Source organism: Cupressus sempervirens, chromosome 9 (genome assembly GCF_028749045.1).
Source record: "Cupressus sempervirens isolate cs-2001-9-10 chromosome 9, ASM2874904v1, whole genome shotgun sequence".
In the NCBI taxonomy this organism is placed as follows: Eukaryota; Viridiplantae; Streptophyta; class Pinopsida; order Cupressales; family Cupressaceae; genus Cupressus; species Cupressus sempervirens.
Window position 1 is genome coordinate 797463324 of NC_143126.1, and position 21112 is coordinate 797484435.

The 21112-nt window shown below is 36.2% G+C and overlaps 1 protein-coding gene across 2 annotated transcripts in view; it reads left to right on the top strand.

The window, feature by feature from the left end:
• PHR1 (photolyase 1) overlaps positions 1 to 21112 on the top strand; it is a 95180-nt gene that overhangs the window by 38216 nt on the left and 35852 nt on the right. For both annotated transcript variants that reach the window (XM_089802117.1, XM_089802116.1), the window contains 3 exons: positions 343 to 500; positions 773 to 809; positions 1255 to 1313. In XM_089802117.1, the coding sequence (XP_089658243.1) occupies positions 343 to 500; positions 773 to 809; positions 1255 to 1313 (254 nt within the window). The remainder of the gene's footprint in view (positions 1 to 342; positions 501 to 772; positions 810 to 1254; positions 1314 to 21112) is intronic.

Sequence of the window (21112 nt, forward strand, 5' to 3'; positions counted from 1 at the left end):
ACTTTTGAGCATTCATTGTTTATTTTGGTGCGAGCTAATGTGCAATACGTTTTTTGAGTAAGGTAAGACTACTCAACTTTTTCTTGAATTTACCATATGTTTTCTGATATAATTAAAATTGTATATGCGGTTGTTTAGTATACATTTGTTATCCTTGATACTGCATTCACTTTGTTATTTGTAAAATTAAAAACATATCATCTTCTAGTAGCATGGAGTATCAGTTTTATGCTTTGTAGTGCATGTGAAGTGCAATTTTGTATGAGCTCAATCCTCTTGGTCCTAAACTCCAATAATCAACTTCAATTTAGATGATCTCTAATTTCAACTCCTTCATGCCAGTCTGTAGATGCTTTCCTTGAAGAATTGGTCATAAGGAGGGAACTTGCAGACAATTTCTGCTTCTACCAGCCTAATTATGATAATCTACAAGGTGCCTGGGAATGGGCTCGTAAGACCCTGATGGATCATGCATCTGATAAACGAGAACATATCTACACGTACGTGATTTTAATTTTTCATGTGCAAATGATTTACACATTTGACTTGATCTTTTGTTGAATTGTTAGGATGACATATCATTTTCAGTCTGAGTTTTCACTATAAAACTCATTAAATCTTGTTTTTCACAAATATGGAGAAAATACCTGATATTACTATTTGTGATGAGATTAAGATTTGCTGGAAGTGGCATTTGTTGGTATGGAGTTATTTGATAGACATGCCAGAAAAATAATTTTGGAATCTATCTTGCTGTTTATTTTTTTGACAGGAAGGAACAGCTTGAAAAGGCAAAAACAGCTGATCTTGTAAGCTGGTTTAAATTTGGGTTGTTTGATATACAAATATAGTTTGCAGGTTATATTGATAATGATTCTATATTTTACTCTTCTGTAGCTATAGCATATTCTGGTACTTATTAAATGTTTAAAGTTTACATATGATCTTTTGCCATTTTGACATTTAATTGGTGGTCAAACCCTCTGAATTTGAAAATTTACAACAATGAAGCAAATTTGGCTACTGCTTTTCAAATGATCAGAATTGATCTTCATCTCCCCAAGTGACTAGGGCCTTGGTTTAGAAGCTTAATAGCTAGCATGTTCACTGCTAGATGAAGAGTGTTATTAATTTCTGTAAATACATATTTTGGGTCATCTATATAAGTTCTAGTGTTCAGGCTGTTCTTGTTTGAAGAACAATTTTCGTAATGCATTTTCATTTAGTAGCTATTTTAAACATTTGCATTTGCAGCTATGGAATGCTTCTCAGTTGGAGATGGTTCACCATGGGAAAATGCATGGTTTCATGCGGTAAGTAATGCTTAGGCTATTGCCTTACTGAGATATCTTAGAAAATAATGCACAAAAACTGTGGGTGTGGTAAATTGCAGTTTGTAACGGATTTAAACCACTGGTCTATTTTTGTGAAAGATCTATCAATATGTGAATTTTCTAGGTTACGGTGATCTAATATATAGGAAAAGGAAATATGTGTGTTTTGAGAAAGTTGACATGCATATGAAAGTGATTCCATTTCAAAGAACTTTTATATTCACTCCAATATTCATGAAATGCTTCCCAAGGTTTTGCATTACATATCAAAGATTTTTTTTGGACTCAATGCCAGGTACAAGTAGCAAATTTTCCACCAAAGCCTCTGGCATTTTGGAATTGATCACAGCTGTTATTTTATGCCATTTATGTTACATCCCAAATTTTTGCCGATTTAAATAATCATATAGCCATTATATATTTCATGCGAATGTCAGTTGGATAGTTAGATCAGTTGAATATTATGATCATGTGAAATGGAAATATGGTTGTTCATTTTGATTCATGTAAAGATGACTTGTTAGTTTACAAGAAGTTATAAAACTTAGTTGCTTAGTGGGAATGGTGATTAGCCGTTAAGATGATTATGAAATAACTTTTTGATTATAGTTATCCTAATTTAAATTGAGGAGTATGTTATTACTGTGGAAATCCTTCATCGTTGCAAGAGAAGACAAAGGGGGGAAGTATTGCTAAATGGGAGCTAGGTATTGGGGCACCAAAATTCTACTGACAGGCCATCAGATATGATTTCTAACCATCTTGGTTAAGGATTTAATGACTAGGCAAGTAAGAGTATACCGTGGACAACCATGAGCTACCCAGTCAGTTCATAACACTTATCATGAAAATATTAAGCATTTAAATAATATAAAATTGTTACCTTTTCTATCTGAGATCATTGTGTAGCTTCATTATATTTCCATATATTGAGATCATGTTACCTTGGCATTTGTACTTGCACTTACACGTAAATCAATATAATGATACAAAAGAATCATGTGATTAAATTTATGCACATATATGTATGTACAAATTAAGGTGGCACAAATAGCATGATGCCAATATATTTTAAAATCACGAGGAAGGATAACCTTTATGAATATCTTTAATATTGGCTCATTATTTGAGCGATTGCCCATCTTTTATTGGGCTCATAATTCTTTTAAATATTCAAATCGACGAAGTTACTTTTTTAATTGGAAATTAATTTATCTTTCGACCGATCGCTGGCTTGGACCCGCCATCTCAGCCTCTTCTTGTAACCGAGAGTGCATTTACAGTTTGCTTATTTATGCTCTCACAAAGTCCATGCACAAATAGTTTATGCTTATTTATGTATATATGTATGCACAAATAGAGGCAGCACAAATAGCATGATGCCAATATATTTTAAAACCACAAGGAAGGATAACCCTTATGAATATTTTTAATATTGGCTCATAATTTGAGCGATTGCCCATCTTTTATTGGGCTCATGATTCTTTTAAATATTCAAATTGATGGAGTTACTCTTTTAATTGGAAATTAATTTATCTTTGGACTGATTGCTGGCTTGCACCTGCCACCTTCGCCTCTTCTTGTAACCTCAAGTGTGTTTACGGGCTGCTTATTTATGTTCTCACAAAGTCCATGCGACTACCTTTTGTTGTAAAAGTTTCTTTATGCTCTGCAATTCCATCTCATGACAACAAGCCGAGTTTGTGATAACAATCGAAATCATTGGGAGAAGCTCTACAATTATTGTGAGTCTAGCAGATAGATTCGGCTCTGTCAACTTCATTTCCAACATTTCCAATTAGCATTCCGCCTGCATCATGGGCCAATGATCTCAAATCCGCTCTAGGCAGCACATATCAGGTTATGCAATCATTGTTTCTTACTATGCTTCCATTCATATAGATTGCTTGTTGCTATATTGTTATGCCAACATTGGTCTTATTACGTTGCTATGAATTGTTTGCTGATTGAACTGTTATACAATCACCGAACATCATTACGATGTCATGCATATAGTTTGTTTGCTAGTAACACTGTCAAGCAAAATCATAAGTTGTCTTTGTGAATCACTGTAAATAATTCGTATTACATTCATTGGCAGATTTTGTGTATGAAATGCTTTGTAAGCAAGCACCAAAATACTTTTGTGCAAATTAATCAACCTGACTTTTACAGAGGTGTTGGCAATATGCCTCCGAGATAAGATCAGCTTGTGATGCCATGAATATAACATTAAATATAGAATACTCAATCTGATACTTGATTTGAATATGATCTCTGGATCTCCTAGGAAGCACTCCTAAGATTGGAAGGGTCAAGCCAAATGGGTGGGAGGAGAAAACATCCATGTAAGAACAAAGGAGAGTCAGAAATAAAAGTTATCTAATCATAAAACTGTATAAATAAAACTGAGTCAACTCATGGTTGTCCGATACGTAACTCTTGTTGTTAAGTCGAGTGGTGGGTGATCTAGCAAATTAGTAGCCCACTGAAATCCTTGGCCAAGGTAGGTTAGTGGCATGCTTGTCACAACAATCACTAGAGGTCAGAGTGCTAACCGACAGAGGGGAGGTTGATGGAGGATATCCACAACTTTGTTTGTTGTTTAGCCGACGCTCTAACACCAAAATGCTCTGGTGGTAGGACCATAGTGCCCCAAGTCTAATCCTGGGGTAAGGAGGGCCTTTCTCAAATGAGATTGTGTGGGGATAAGTTAAGGTCCGTGCTTTGGAGGTGAAGTCCATGACAATGCTTCTCTTCACCAGATACCGAGGCTTGCTCAACACAATGACTGTCATCCGATTCATGTATGGTACTTGATTCTTTTGTACATTTCATTTATCATTGTCATAATCTTGGATCATGTTATTGAAATTGATATATCCTTACATTATCTTTGGAGATTGTAATAGACTTGGAAAGAAATTAGTTATAGAAGTTATAGTAGTTTTCTTTCATGTGAACTAGATTAGTTCATTACTCATTTTTTATTTTATAAAATGAAATAATTTGATAGAATTTCTCTTCGTGTGAAGTAGTTGTTGTAACTACCATTATGTTATTTTGTTATGAATCTAGATTTACTTTAAAATATGGTTCTTAATTTGCTTCGGGAAAATATATGTTACAATTCAGATGTGGCGAACCACAATTTGAATGAGATACGATAGGATATGAACTCCATTAGGCACTATGTAGTGAACAATGCCTTCATTGTAATTGAAAAGACAACAAAATGTAGTTACTATTAATATATGTATGCATCTTGGAAATAGAAAACAATCAATAGCTTATATGAGTAAATGAACTCCAAGTGCTGAGGAAGTAATTAATACTGAAAATGAAAATCCTAACTAGAGAGGGTGAGCCTAAAATGTGTACATTCTAGACAAGTTTGAATATTTCATCATGCAAATAAAAGTAACTATGTGAAACTAGGGAGATGAAACCAAACTAAATGAGTTGATAAAGACTAGATCTTGAGATCAAAGTTCACATGAAATTGTATTAAAACCACAAGCAAATGAAAGAGTAACTATTTTCTCATTGATTGCCTGGCTAGATAGTTTTCACTAGAGAATCGCTCAGTTGAGTGCCTGGTTGGATAATTTTAAGCAAAAGCAGGGTAGGTTTCCTTGAACATCCACAACTCTCCTACAGTGTGAGAAAAATTTGGTGACATTCCTACCCTTGTAACTTTGCCATGTGCAAGAGAATCTAACTTTCCTTCTATGTTAAAGAGTGGGCATCACACCATGCCCGGTGTGAGAATATGAGGGCTGGGTAACTTTGGCTTTAGCATGCAGGAAAGGATACCCTTTCAATGATTGATCCCCATTTGTTGAAATACATTACTCAAAGGGCACTTGATACTAATTGTTAGAGAGGCAAAAGGAACATTGTAATGTGCATTGTCTCAAATTGATAGCTTCTTGAAGGTAAAAGACAAAGCATCCATGATTTGGAGGTAGTCATTGTACATGGTGGAATCGCTTATTCACAAGACCTTAGTGCAGAGTGCAATCGAAATAGCAATGAACTATTCCAGACCCAAGAAATCACTATTAAACAAAGACTCCATGAACATCTCATGTTTCCCTAACTACAACTGCTAAAATTGCTTTTAGACCAACATCTTAGTGACAGTTCTAGAACGAGAGTATGCTATGAATGCAAATCTACAAAAGTCTATGTGAGATCTATGTGAAAATGCAGATTATATGAAGATAATAACACTAGAATGCTAGAAATTGTGCATGCATAATACTAAACAATGCCAAATGATGTTAAATAACTACTAAAATAACACTAACATGATACCAAAATGACATGAATTCTATATAATAACAATGCTAAAATGGATGATAGCTCTAAATATGCGTATAGTGCAGATGCCTAAAACTCGGGTCCTTTTGCTCTTGGATTTCTCTCCTATTTATAGGATTTCAGAAGGGGGTTGGGGTAAGGATCAAGATTTTACTTTCATTAGAGGATAATGGTGAAATTGCAAATATCTCATAAGGCACCAAGAGGAAAAGTCCCAACAGACTTTGTTTGTGAGGATAAATGAGGATTTTTCAATTCTTTTAATTTCAAAAAGTAGGATTTTCACTTTTGAGAGGATAAATGGCTTTTATTGATTTATTAAATGTTCCATTTATTTTCAACTTTTGTCTTTTCCTCTTTCCTTTATTTATTTCATTTTATGATTTTATGAATTGCTTTTCCTCTTTTTAAAGTGATTTAAGTCCTTTCTGATTTGATAGGTGATCGATTGATTAATGACTTGATGTAACCATTGATTTGAAATTCTGCCATTTTCCTTCGTTATATGATTTTGTCCTTAAATTTGTGTTGTTTGATCGAAATTTGTGTTGTTTTAGGTCTTTGCCAATTTTAGGGTGTCTACAGTCATCTTAGTGGATCTTAGTTGAACCTTGTAAAGTGCATTGCCTAAAATTGAAAGCATGGAGGACACAAGGTATATCCCTGAGAAACTTCATATGGGAAAAATTGAATAATTTTAAGGCTATATGTCCTTGTGTCAAACAACACTTGGCAAGATTAGAAGCCAATTATTCCAATGGAACCTTGAAGAACATTGTAGGATTGTAGGCTGCAATAAAGTCATCGAGGTAATTTATAAAGTAGTTGGGAATACATATGTACCAAGAATTGCAACGGTTGGTTCTTGTAACCAATTCGAGCATTATATGTGGTGAGCATAGTGAATGGGAAGGGAGATGGTAATATTGGGAATCATTGGTATTGGTATTGTACCTCTTTGGTACAATCAATAAAGATATATTTTGCCATATATGTGTGCTATTCTCAGAAGTAGTATGAATGCTACAATAACATTGGTAATTAGGCTTGGTATTTAATTCCGTATTTGGTAGTAGACCGCCATATATGGCAAGTAATCACTTCCATACCAGGTGGGTAAACACTTGCATATATGGCATAGAACCACTTCCATATTTGGCCTAGGACTACTTCCACATCTGAAACAAGGCTTTTCCATATTTGGTAGACAACATTTCTGACACTGTTGCCTAAGTACCAAGTTGTGGTTTGAGAAGACGGGGGAAAGATGGAGGCATAATGGGCCAACCTTTTGACCAACAAATAGTGATTACAGATTGCGATGTCAAGGAAGCAGAGTCATAAGGGAGGATCACTTGACACAATACCTTGTTCAGGCATGGGACATAGCAGTAGATGAGTATGTGTGGCTAGAGGTGGAGCAAAGGGCTCTCCCCATCGGCACATAATGGGCCGAACTTGTGGTGAACGGAGTTGTGTATGATCTTGTTGGTACCCTTCCATGGTTGCTAGCACGTAGGCGGGTGGAGGTGGAAGAACACAAAGAAGCTATACAAAGAGAGTAGAGAAGGCAACATATACTACAATGATTCCGCGAAAGGAACTATAGAGAGGAGGGACCCAAATACAAGTTAATGTAGAACAAACTCTAGTGGAGAAACTGTGAGACATAGAGAACTCAAGAAGGAACCTCGGGGAATCCGCCACCTACCAATTAATGCCCCTCCTTTCTAATAAGGATAGGAGACACAAGAAGGAAACTCAATTGGAAGATATTGAGGAGGAAGTAAGGTGAGTACTCTTAGCACAACAACAAGTGGAAAGGAGGTGAAGGTTGCAAGATCTTGCCCAACAAACACAAAGAGAACTAGAGCAGCATGAGGACTCTCACAACGAAGACGAAGAACAAAGTTTGGACGGAGAGGTAGTGAACCTACTTGAAACTACAGTAAGGAGAAAAGATAGATTAGCCATCTCCGATGAGATAACCATAGGGCAGACAAAACTAGGAACTCCTGGAAGGTGGGAATACCAATACCACCAAGGCGGAGAAGGAGGTGAGTGTGAAGGAGAAGATTTTCAGCCGAGTAGAAGCGTACCAGGAAGGCAAGTGAATTTGCAGCAAACCAATCAAAAAAGAATGTCGAATACACCAGACACACAAAAGCTTCCTAAATTCAAAGATCCCATATGACATTGCAAGACATGCATAACTGTTTGGGAGGCTAGAGGGCAGGATGACAAAGAATACTAGCTGAAAGCTTTTCCAACTACCCTGCAAGGAATATCAATTTACTGGTACTCAAACCACTTAGATAAAGAGAAAGCAACATGGGGTACCTTGAGGAAGGCTTTTGAAGCCGAATTCAAGTTATTAAGAGATGATGATTTGGTGGTAGCGGAAATATACAACACATGACAAGGTAAGAACGAAAGCGTTGGAGTCTACCACAGAAAGTTGAAAGAGCTAATAGAGAAACTTGAAAATAAGCCAACTGACAAATTAAATAACAAATGGTTTATAGAAGGATTTAATCCTTCCATCTGAAGGAAAATGAAGGTGGTGTCAACATCCACTTATAAAAAGGCATGGGATCGAGCCATGGACATGGAAAGCGAAGACAAAACCACCTGGAACAAAAAGAAATCAAGTGATGCTAGTAGTGAGGAGGAAGTGAAGAAGAATCGAAGACAATTCAAACACTTCGTAAAGATATGATGCGAATGATGAAGGAGATGAAAGAAATAAAAGAGACTGAAGGAGGTAAAGAAATATGGTGTATGGAATGCACATAAGGGCACACAAGGGCCGACTGATCAAAAATTCATTTTGTGACATTTTTCAAGTGGCGGGACATGCACTCAAAGAATGCCCATACAACTTAAAGGGAAGAAGTGCACAAGTACCTTTGACCTTAGAACAAGCTACACCACCCACTACCCCTCCAAGGAACATAAACTTTGATGCCTCCCTAGGAGGGTATTGCAATAATAGACGAGGAAGCAATAACAATAACAACACCCCACGAAGCCACATCCAATACAATGCAAAAGGCCAACTAATGATATAGTATAGAAGATGTGACAAATGAGGACACTTTGCAAGGGAGTGCCAAAATGGATGAAACAAGTTGTGTTGATGGTGTGGGCTAGGGAATCACGTAGACGTTGTGTAACAACCAATCTTTCAGGGTCTTAATTAACAACTAACATATCTAAGAATTACAGATATTACTTCATTTTCATAGGAAGACAATTATGTCAGTCATGTTCATGTGAATGAGATTTACGGTTAAAATCAGTTAAACAAAATTTCATAACTAAGAATTGAAAACACCAACAATGAATTTATTATTGAAATTAAAATTTACATACCATGGAATTCGAGATCGAAAACAATCTAGGGATGCTTCTGAACCCACCCAGGCTAGTCCACAAATACCAGAATAACATTATAAAATGACGACTACTATCCAATACCACTATATCAAAATCAAATGACGATTACCCATTAAATACCACTATATCAATTAGGGCATCACATACCACTGTATCAATTAGGGCATCGATTACCATTGGATCATTTAGGGCATTAGATACCATTGTATCACTTAGGGCTTCAGATAGGGCATCAATTACCATTGGATCATTTAGGGCATCAGATACAACTGTATCATTTAGGGATTCAGATACCACTGTGTCATTCCTTTCCTTTCAAATTGCTAAATCGTGGCATCAACATAAGATTAGAAGATATGCTCATAATCATTATTCTATATATTGAAAAACTAAAATAACAATCTTATAGTTATATTCCATATTCAGTTAGAAGATTAACCGATCTAATTGGTTGCCAATTATATTGACGATAAGAATTGCTTTCATTTAAAGAAATAACTATAATGATGGTACAACTCATTTAATCTTAACTTCTACTTGAATATACATCATAAAGTAAAAATACCTGTTTCCGACAAACATTTGAATGCATAGCTTATCTTTGTTTGTTGCACGTCCAACAACTTGTGGAGAGGTGAAACATTGTTAGGGGCTTAACCACCCAACCTCAGACCATAACTTATCTCCACACAATCTCTGACGAGAAAGGCCCTTTCTACGTGGAATAGACATGGAACATTTTGTCATCCACTAAGCATTCTGGTATCTAATCACACCACTCGACTTGACAACAGGAGAATAAAATAAACATGATTATGCATGAACTATTAAATGATTCCTTTTAATAGTAATAAACATTGTTATACCACATTTGATTTAGTTTCATGTTAATGCAAATTCCTTTCTCTCACCTCTTCACCCTTTCTCCTTGGCTATATAGCCAAGTGAGTCCCAGGTGTTTGAATCTCAGAGCAACCCGCTCTTTCTATTGATCCTTAATTGGTAAAAGAATATTATATGTTTCCAGCTTATCACAAACTGTGACTTGAAAGAATATGTTCTTTAAAACTAGCAGAAATATCATTGATTCTTATTTCCGAATTGTATATTTAAATCATGATTTTATTGCATCTTCAATAACTCTTTGTCAAGAGGTTCTATCCGATGATTGTATCTACAGTTTAGCTGTTATGGAAATCGAAAACCAGTAGGAAATTATAAGAAGTATACAGTTATGCTTGGAACAAGATTGATTATATACTTTTAGCTGTTCACAATCTGTGATTAGAAAGATTATATTCTGTATAACTTGCAGAAATAAATACCATTCCGATTTCAAGGTCTATTGGCAACGATAACTTATCATTCCATGTTATGGACACTTCACTAAGCTTATTGGTAAGCAACTCCCTAGAGTTATTTAGTTATAAATGAGATTAATCTACAGCTGCAGATATAAAAATCAATTTGTAATAAAAATATTGGAATAACATTAACTGGAGATGATCATCACATGACCTGATATAAATTTGAATCTATTTGAAGTCTTGCAAACTGATTGGTAATTTTCTGTTCTGCAGTTGCTTGTAGACGTAACTTCAGTGTATAAAATACTTAATTCTTCAGTGAGAAAAGAGTATATACGGCAGAGTAATAGAATGGCGCTGCTAAGAATTTGGAAAAGGTTTCAATGTTCTTGCAGATACTCGATATATATGAAGTAGAGTATCGATGGTAAATGGAGCCGCAATAAGCAAGGAAAGAATGTGATATTAAAAGGAAAAGAAACAGGAATGTGCTCTTGCATTCTTCTCTCGCCCGACTCAACATATAAAAAGGTTTAAAGAGACTTCTTGGCTTCCGTAACTTAAAGAATATTTGTCAAATAAGAATGCCAAGTGTTTAATCGGTTACAAACAAGAAAAAAGAAAAAAGATGGAAAAAGAGTTGGAAGGTTATAATTCAAATATCATTCTAATTTATATTTATATATGTACATGTAAATATATTAGTGAGATGACATTGTTTTATTAGAAGAAAATAATATAATGGTGCCACTTCATTTTTATATCTATATGTACATACATACATATATATTATAATAATATGGTGAAAGATCATTTTAAATCATTTAAGGTACGTTTTATAATTCAATTAAATTAATTAAATTAAATTATTTTATGTTTTAAATTATTTATTTAATAGCTCATGCAGTTCCATCAATTGTATCTTGATGTTCAAGTCGCTAGGTCCTCAACCCATTTGTCTAGTGATGGTGATGCTTCTGTGCCTAATTCTTTTCTGACACTGCTTCCACCCCTTCGATGTGCTTCCTACAAGGAAATTCTCTGCAGTTAATTCATATTATCATAACAAGTTATAAATAATCATAATAGCTAACCACCTATTCAATTCCATGAATTAGTGACAAATAATTATAATGACTAACCATCTTACCATTTCGCAGGATTATAACAAATTTAACTGTCAACTGACTTCATGTGAATCACAACGGCTACATTTTAAATTAGGGCGAAAATTGGGATGTAACACGTTGATTGTCCAAAAGGGAATAGAGTAAACATGTTGGGAATGGAGGAGCTCGAAGAAATAATTATCATCACTAGATTCCAATCAAAAAAGGCCTCATACTTGGATCCTCCAATGGAGAAGGAAAGTCTGAAGGAGACTTGAATGACAGTCTAGGAGGGAAAAAAACATAGTAAAGAGGCAACAACCAACCCCGTATGTTTGACATCGGAAAACAATATAATAAAGCAAATGTTACAAGCCATCGTACAAGTAAGAGTGGCAGACTTATTGGATACATTGCCCCAACTATAAGTAGAGATGTCAGGAATAGAAGGCAGTACTATGGAAGCGGGTATGCCTACCAAAGAAGATGGCAGTATGGATATTCTTGGTAAGGAATTGACAACTACAGGTCTATGCTACTGACGGTGGGATTGGGAAAACTCCAAATTAGTGGAAATAGAGATTTTGGGTCATAAAGTTACCAGCATGATTGTGGATGGAGGATCTATAGTTAACATACTCCTAGAAGAGACATGGAGAGCCCTCGACAAACCCACACTTTGGCCACCTTCCATTTAGTGGACATAGACCAACATGGCAAAAAATCACTAGGTACGCTCATGGGCCAAAAGGTGATGGTAGGAACACAACAATTCTTCCTGGACATTGTGGTCATCACCTTGGAAAAGAAAGGGTACGACTCCTTGCTCGACAAAGAATGGTTAATAATTGCTAAAGCAAAGCATAACTGGAAGAAGAAAACTCTCTCCATCGAGAACACAAGAAAAAAGTATACTATTGATCTGCAGAACCAGAGAGTGAGCCAAGACTTGGCATCTAATTCAAAATTAGTAGGAGAGTGTGTTAGGAAAAGTGATGAAAGGAGGATACTACAGTAGGATTAGAGAGATGGAACATGACGAAGAAGGAATCTCGAGACTTGGTAGTTGTTTGGAGGATGAGACTGATTCTCTTAGAGGACTTTTCCATTTGCAGATGGAAGATTATGAAATTTTCCAGTTAAGTTGCAATCTACTTGAAGTAGCTGAAATGGAAGAGAATGGCGACACATACCCAAGAGAGTACAAGGAGTATAAAGAGGGGACAACCAGGATAGATGATACACTGGCCCACAAATTCAAAGAAGACAAAGAGGTAATTTACAAGGAACAAAATACCTTGCATGTAGAAGAGGAAACCACAAATCTAAGGAGGAATTGTATGGTGAGAAGGTAATAACAAAAAACCAGTCTGTATGTGTATGTGTGCATACGAAAAGAAGGGAAGTCTTACTTGTACATAGAGAAGATCGCACGCATGTCTCAAGAGAATCGATCGGCACGCGTAAATCATCGTACAACAAAAGGTAAAAGATTGGTCGTGCGGGCCCGTACGTAGACTCACAATAGGTGGCCGTAGTACGAAAACCAACCGTACATGCATGAGTGACAAAGGAGGCCATACAAATGGCAGAGGAGTTCATACAGATTGTAGAGGAGGTCTTACGGATATTGGCAAAGAAGGGCATATGAGCATCAACGAGTGATGTGCGGGTGGCAAAGAAGGTCGTACGGATGACACAACTAACATGATAAGATTGAAATTCATAGTTGGCAGAAAAGGAACTGGCATAGGAGTTAGCAACAGACTAGCTCTTCCAGATTGGGGAGCATAAAGAATAAACTTTACATCCTCTCAAATTTCATTCATAGCTCATCTTGTTTTGGGAGAAAGATTCCCAAATGCCAAAGTGGTGGATTTGGGGCCTAATAAGGGGACAACACACCTAATAGAGGTAGTAGCCACTAGATTGATGCACTTTGAGGTATGCACTCAACGATTCCTGGCTGAATTGGAAGCCATGACTAGGGCCACTCAAGAAATAAGGAAAGAAGCTAAGGAGGCCAACATGTCAGTAGTGGTATCTGCAACAAAATCCTTGTACTTTATGAAGGAAGGTTGTCACAAGGACTTCAAAAGAATGTTTACCGAGCAAGGATGGCCTATTGAGGAGATAAAGGAATAGTCTCAAAATTGGCAAGGATCGTGGATTGTATAGGCACATGGGCCCTTCATGACCATTTTGTCGTAGATGAAGGAGACTTTTCGGTTTACCTTTCTGGAATTAAAAAAATCTAATTAGGAATTGGCAAAGCCAGAGGAAGATTGGATTATTCTCAGAGAGCAAGTAGAGAAGCTGGAGGATAAGCTTGAAAAGGAAATGGGTGTACAAACAGAAAAGTTGGCAGCAATAAAAAAGACGGAATGGGTGCACTCAGGCTTCTACAAGGGGCATGAACTAAACAACTCACGGTTGAATGGGATGTGAAGCTCCTGAGGTAGTAGCTTGCCCAACTCACATCAGCGCCAAGGACGTCTTCTCAGCCGTCCCATTAGTTTACTATTTTGTTTAGTCATCTGGAAGATGACTTCTTTTGGGGGTGGGGATAGTGTAGGCCGTAGTAAAGCCATTAAGATAATTAATATAGTAGTTAGGAATACATATGTACCAAGAGTTGCGGCAGATGCTTCTTGTAACCAATCCGAGCGCTATATGTAGTGAGTATAGGGAATGGGATGGGAGATGGTAATACTAGAGATCATTGCGATTGGTAATGTAACTCTTTGGTACAATCAATAAAGATATATTTTGCCATTTATGTGTGCTGTTCTCAGAAGTAGTATGAATGCTACGATAACATTGGTAATTAGACTTGGTACATAATTCCGTACTTGGCAGTAGACTGCCATATCTGGTAGGTAATCACTTCCGTATCTCGCATAGAACCACTTGCACATCTGGCAACAGGCTCTGCCATATCTAGTAGACAACAAGAATTATGAGAATAGCTCTTCAGTTCTCTTGGTTGCAAGTTCTGCAATGTGATTTTACTCTTGAACAACCTCAATGCAACTTCTACTTTCAACAGAAATGCATTCTACAGTTCTAGATGCTGATGCAAGAGGCTAGTAGGCATATTTACGAATAGAGTGGTACATTGGAATGATACTGAAGATCACAATAACTCAACATTTGGTATGTAGGATGACATGACTCACTTTATGGTTTGGTGACCTACCTCTTGTCAGTTCTTAGGGGAGTTTGGTGATGTCTAAATCTGCAAGACACATTTGCTGATCACAGAATTTTTTTGTTTCAAACTGTTGACTTGCCTCTCACATGCCTGTATTTCAAGATCAGAATTACAAATGAGTGACAGTTCTCCTTGGAGCCTTCATATATTACGTCAACCCTGCCTAATTCCTTTGATTTAATGATTAAGTCCTGTTTTTTGTCTTTCAACATACAGTTGTGAGAATTTGGTTATTGTTTATAACTTTATGTATTGTATTAGGCTATTAGCGATACAAGCCATGCAACTAATTATAAGTTAATGCAACTGACTACCATTGCTATCAAGTTTTTTACATTATTGATAGAAAATGTTAAATGCACCAACTTTCATCTTGAAACTGCACTCGGAGAGAATCAATGGAAACTGACTCTTCTTCCCAAGCAAATCAAGAGTAACAATTTAATCACTCGATAGAATATTGCAATCATAGCTTGGGAGAAGCATTCTAGAAAATGCACCTTCTGGCATCTTTTGACAGATGCCAAGCAAGTCTTGATTTTTACCTTTCAACATACAGTTTTGAGAGTTTGTTTTGTTTAAGTATTGTATGAGCTACTGAAGCTTACTACCTATGCCATAGGGTTTGGGAATTTTTTAATATGAAAATGTGAAAAATTCGCTGTCAAATTTGAACGTAACAAAGCTGATTTTTTTCAAATATATAAGCAATAATGTATGCCAGGATTTTTAGATCTTTGAATTAAGATACACCTTAATCAAATGCAAAAACACAACTGCAAAAAAAAGACATCATGCTCGGATTGAGAGGAGTGACACTTATAGGTTCTCAAGGTGATTCATAAGTTCAACACGAGAATGTGTAAGAGTCAATTTCATTTCATGTTAAAACAGCCTTATAGATTAGCTACATTGGTGTGAGAGGCATTGAAACATCTTAGACAAATGACATGTAGAGTAACTGGATACTCGTTTGTCCCTGTTGGGCACACATATCCCCACATTCGAAATGGATACCTATCTGATACTGCCTGGATATTGTACCTAGCATGCTTAAAAAATCCTTGATTTTCCAACCGTACCAGATGCAATGTGATTTCGTTTCTTTTAAATTTGGAGCAAATCTTCTTAATTTTAACTCTATCTATGGCCAATATTGTATTGATTTAGATTCTGTCAATTTAGTTTGGTTAGAATTGATACCATGCGATTGATAATATAATTGTTAACCATGCGATTGATAATATAATTGTTGATAATATAATTATTGGGGCCAACTTGGAAGATTGGTGTCCCTTGGTGAGGGGGCACTATCGATAGGTATAAAGGAACAATAGATCTTCCTCTCTTACTATCGAACATACACAAAACCTATAGAGAATCGAATAATAAATCTGCATTATTTAGAGAAGTGGTCGGGGAAGACGATAACCAGTTATCATCTATGTTTGGGAGGGCAATAATGACCGGAGTCATTTCCCATGGTTAAATGAACACCAAGAAAATAGGAAGGAGTTACAAGTTCCTTCTTTACCCACGATGCATTATATAGACCATAGATATAGGACTTTGCATGACCTTGGAGGTCTCAGTGAGTCCTGAGATGACTTGAGGCTCCAAAGTTTTTTTGCCTTTGGACGCGGTCTTGGCCAAGTCTAGCTGAGTTTCGGCTGACTCGCCAAGTCCAGATGGGACAAACTTATCAAGTCTTGTGCCTTGGACTTTGTTACGACAGTCAAATATACAAAAGGCAAAAAAAAAAAAAAATTAAAAAAGATTTCTTTGACTTTTTTTCTTTGTTTGCTTCTCTAAGACTTAAAAAGGCCATTCCTTCTTTTGCAAATACAAAGAAGAGAAAAAATGGCTTGAGAGAAGAATGTTGGGGTTTTTGGAAATAGATCAACAGATCAATTGACTCTCACATATTGGTTGTTTTTTTGTGCAAGTTTGTAGCTTGCATTCACACAAGAGGAATCCTTGAGCGCTCATTTGCATGGTTTAGCATCATGCCCTTATATGTGTTCAAGGTGATATTTCAATTGGTTAATACCTTCCCCACTATATTTAACACCAGAATGCCAACATACAACTACTCATCTTTTGGTTCACGGATGGCATGTTTCCAAGCTCCATTCCTTTGGACTCTAGCAGGGTTTGCATCTAGATTAAATGGAGGCTTAGATAAACTACCCCTAACTTTAGACATTATGTTGCTACTACACTATATTATTAATAAAAAGGAGGGCTTTATAATTAACAAAATCAAACACTAGGGCTTCTTACTTTTCAAGTTTTTAAACAACATAAAATGAAATAGAACTAAAACAAATGTAAACAAAATGAAACTATGAACTAATTTGTTTAAAAACAACACAAAAAATGTAAGTTATATCTTCAATTGCATGTGGAATGTCAGGGGATGTAATAAAGAATAGAGGGAATTTTTTTAGGTTGCCAAGAAATCAGAGCAGATCCCGAAATTCAAAAATAGATGCATGGGTCATTGTAATGTCCCTTCTTTGGGGACATTAGAATTATTAAGAAAGAAAGAATTTACAATATTAAATTTGACTATGTAAGTTGGAGATTTATTATTAAAGGACAAATTAATATTCCTTGTGGTCACAAGAGGACGAGGAGGAATAAGACAATTTATCAGAGAGAAGTTGAAGAGTCACAAGGAATAGGATGAAAACCAGAGAGGAGCCGAAGAGTCTTGGTTTCTGTATAAAAAGGGGAAAGAGGCTTATTGTTGGGCATGCTTGATTTTACTATTCAATTCAATTTTCTCTCTTGTGAGAGTCTTAGAAAGCTTCAGCTTTCAGCTAGTTGGAGGACGTAGCCCCTCGTACTAGCAGAAGTGGACGCAAACCCATTGTCCCGGGAAACATCAGTTCAGGTGTTTCATTTGCGCTTACGGGTTCTTATTCTAGCATCCCAATTTGACTGTTAATCTGTATTTAGGATTGGGTTTTCGTACTAGTTATTGTATTGCTGTTGTATAATGCAATAACGTATTTACGGAGTTGTATGGAAGTTTTTGGTTTTAAAATTATAAGTCTGTAATGCATTTCTATATGCATGAAATCTTGAATATTAATTTGAAAGGAACTGGTTATTAATTTGTGAAGAATCTTCTGGTTTAAACATTGTATTGTATTCCATTTGCCAATATCTAAGTTTGAGCATTATAATTAAGAAGAAGCTGGTTAAACATCTGCTAGCTATTGTATTGGATTCGTTTGTGCTGGAATACATTTGCAAGGTTTTAGTTTTGATTATTTTTTTCTAAAGAGAAATCAGCAAATATCCGGTTAGGGATATTACAGTCAGAGGTGATGAAATGAATTATGGGATAGAATGGAAAATGGGAAATATTGCATAGAAGTTAGAGCCAACCTTGAGTTTAAGTAAGATTGAGGGAGGAGTTGGACCCATATTTGAATTAAGTATGCATTTAAGTGCAATATGAGGTCCTACCATAGAAAAGACACTAAAGTACGCACAAAATGGTCCCAAAATTGTTGAGTAACAAGGATTGCTTCTGCAAATGTAATAATATTGCCATCGTATTGATGTGTTCCAAATGCAGATTTGAATGACTTATAAATATGAGAGGAGACATGTCTCTATGGTTAATCATTATTAAATAATATATTAACAATAACATATATGTTAGTAAACAGTTTTTCCCAAAGATTTTATCACTTTTGATTAGGGAAATGTTTGTACACTAACAGGTTGAATTCCTAAGTGCAAATAAGGAATTCTTTGCGTACTATTGTTTTACAATACTATTAGGTCTTTTGAGGGAAAACCTTCCCAATGAGTATTTTATTGAAAATATTGAAAAGCTTTGAGTTATGCCGTGAACACAAGATAAATGCGAATACTGAAAAACCATTTGATTTTAACAATTAGTATTATCCACATGATTGAATGTTAAAATAAGGATAGATAGTGAAATAATATAGATTACACCTCCCACAACCCTCAAGATTTAAAACAAATAATTCCAGAGTACGCATCAAATCTAACTTCACTTTCACATATAACATACACCCTCAAAAATGCAAATTATCATAAAGCAGACAATAGTATCTATTTCAGAAAGCTTTAGCACATAAAACTATAGAAATTTACTTCAATTTGTTGGTAAACCCGAAAATAGTCTATTCAAAATTCAAAGTGCAGAATTTTAAAACAAAAGTATTTTTGTTTTAGTCTACAGAGAGATGAATCCTATTAGATGAACAAAAGTATATTATCTATTACATATTTATACAACATAGGGCTGGATAACTACCCAAAAATTACCCTGCTAGGAGTAAATTGTCTCTTAGTTAACACAACTGTGTTAACTGAAATGCATAAAAGGAAATAAACAAGAGAAAACAAAATGCAATTGCCCAACGACCACGTGCCATGTCAGGAAGAACCATTCGCACTAGTCGCAATTCTTGCGGCCTTCCATGTCTCGTAAGCAGTGGTAAATGTAGAGATAACTAACTGATGAGGTAAACCAATGTAGGTAATTCTCTGTTTCTAAACTTCCTTTTCCCTCTTCAGCTCTGTTACTTTTTCTTCATGCATTTCCAAATGCTTCAGGTTTGTTATCAACATAGCCTTAGTATGAGCGACATTTGAAAAATCCTATCTAATCGGTGTTTTCTTCTCCTGAATCTCTTGAAACTTCTTCTGGACTTCATTTGTTATTTCCTCCACTTGGGCTACGAAGTCATTTTTTTTACCCGCGTAATGCTTGCTGAACCACTTCAAATCACCTTGGATTATCTCATCCATAAGCTTGAGACCATCTAGGATTTCTTTGATCTCAGTTACTTCCTGGACTAGTGCCTCATTCTGCCATTCGATACAATCTTTAATCACATACAGAGTCTTATCATCAAGGCCAGCCATAGGGCATTCAGCTTGAAACCTTTGCAACCCAAAACTTTGAATTTCCTCTATCCAAAGCACCACTTTTACCCAATTGTTTCTTTCTTTCTCAAAGCCTTCATTATTGGACTCCACCTTTTTGATGATGGCAGCAATTTCCTTTGAGGCCTTGTCTAAAAGACTTATCTATTTTACGGTTTCATTCAGGACATACTACAACCATTCTTTAGATGTCCTTGCAACAACTTTATATTTCTGCAAATTATCAAGAAATTGCTGATTGGCCGAAGAAGATACATCCACAGTTGCAGACATCTCATTTAAAGGCTTAGGTTCCGAGTGCAGGATAGTGTTGATGTATTGCGCCATGCTCCTCATTGCCTCTTTCATATCTTGTTTATCCTGAGCATCTTTCTAGACTCTGTCGGCAATCTTTTTGTTTGAAGCTTCAAAAATCTTCATATCCACTGCACAACTCCCCTTCCCAAGGTCAATCCTTGATAATCTTGAGGAGTGAGATCCTCATGTGAGCTGCCTTCTGGTGGCTTGGCGATCTCGGTTGACCAATGCCTTGAACTTTAATCAAACTTTATCTTGGATTAAGTTCTAGCCTTTTGATTTTCAATGATTTTCCCAGACACTTGCTAACCAGATCATCAATAGGCATAGATAGGGGCACCATACTTCTTTTCTTCTCAATGGAAGTCTTCAGCCACTTGGGCGTGATAGGGTCTTTGCCCATCATGGGAGAAACCTTAGTTAAGGCGAGGGTACCTGATTGAGTATTAATGCTTTTAGGTAACTTTTGAGGATCCGATGCATTATCTGCCATGTGAGAACTGGGAGGTTGCTCTGGATTTGACTTCGTTTCCGCAGGATCTAGATCAACTGTCACTGTATCTTTCCCTTTGCTTGGTGTTGCCTTCTTAGTACTCGAGCAGGTTACTCTTTTGACCTTCAACACCTCTTTATGAACTTGGAGTTGAAGTGGTTGCGGAGTTACTTCAGCTTCAACTTCGGGTGAACCTGCAATAAGATCATTAACACTAGGGTTAGTGATGACCTTTGGTTTTGAGTGTGCCTTTTTATGTTTGGCTTTTGAGTATTTCTTTGGGGCACTAGGGGTGGCTGATTTAACAGTCTTTGATTTCAACAGATTTTCAGTTCTTCTCAATACTTCTGAGGTACATGAAAGAAAATCATCCTCTTCCCTTCTACTCCAATCAATTTCGGGAATTGGCATACGTTCAATTTGATTAACATAAAAGGGGTCAATCACCTCATCAACTTCATCTTCTTTTATCCCATTGGTGTTGAGGTCAACTTCAAACATATTAGTTTGGCTAACTGTTAATCTAGACCACAACCTCTTTCTAACTTCAAATTCATTAGAACAATTAGCCCAGTAATCTTCTAAATGTGGAACATGGACTAGTGAAACTGTGTGTTTGAAATTATTTCTAGCAAAACCCATGTAATAAAAATCTTCTCTAGGAGAGTAGGGTTTGAAGCATAAGTTTGACA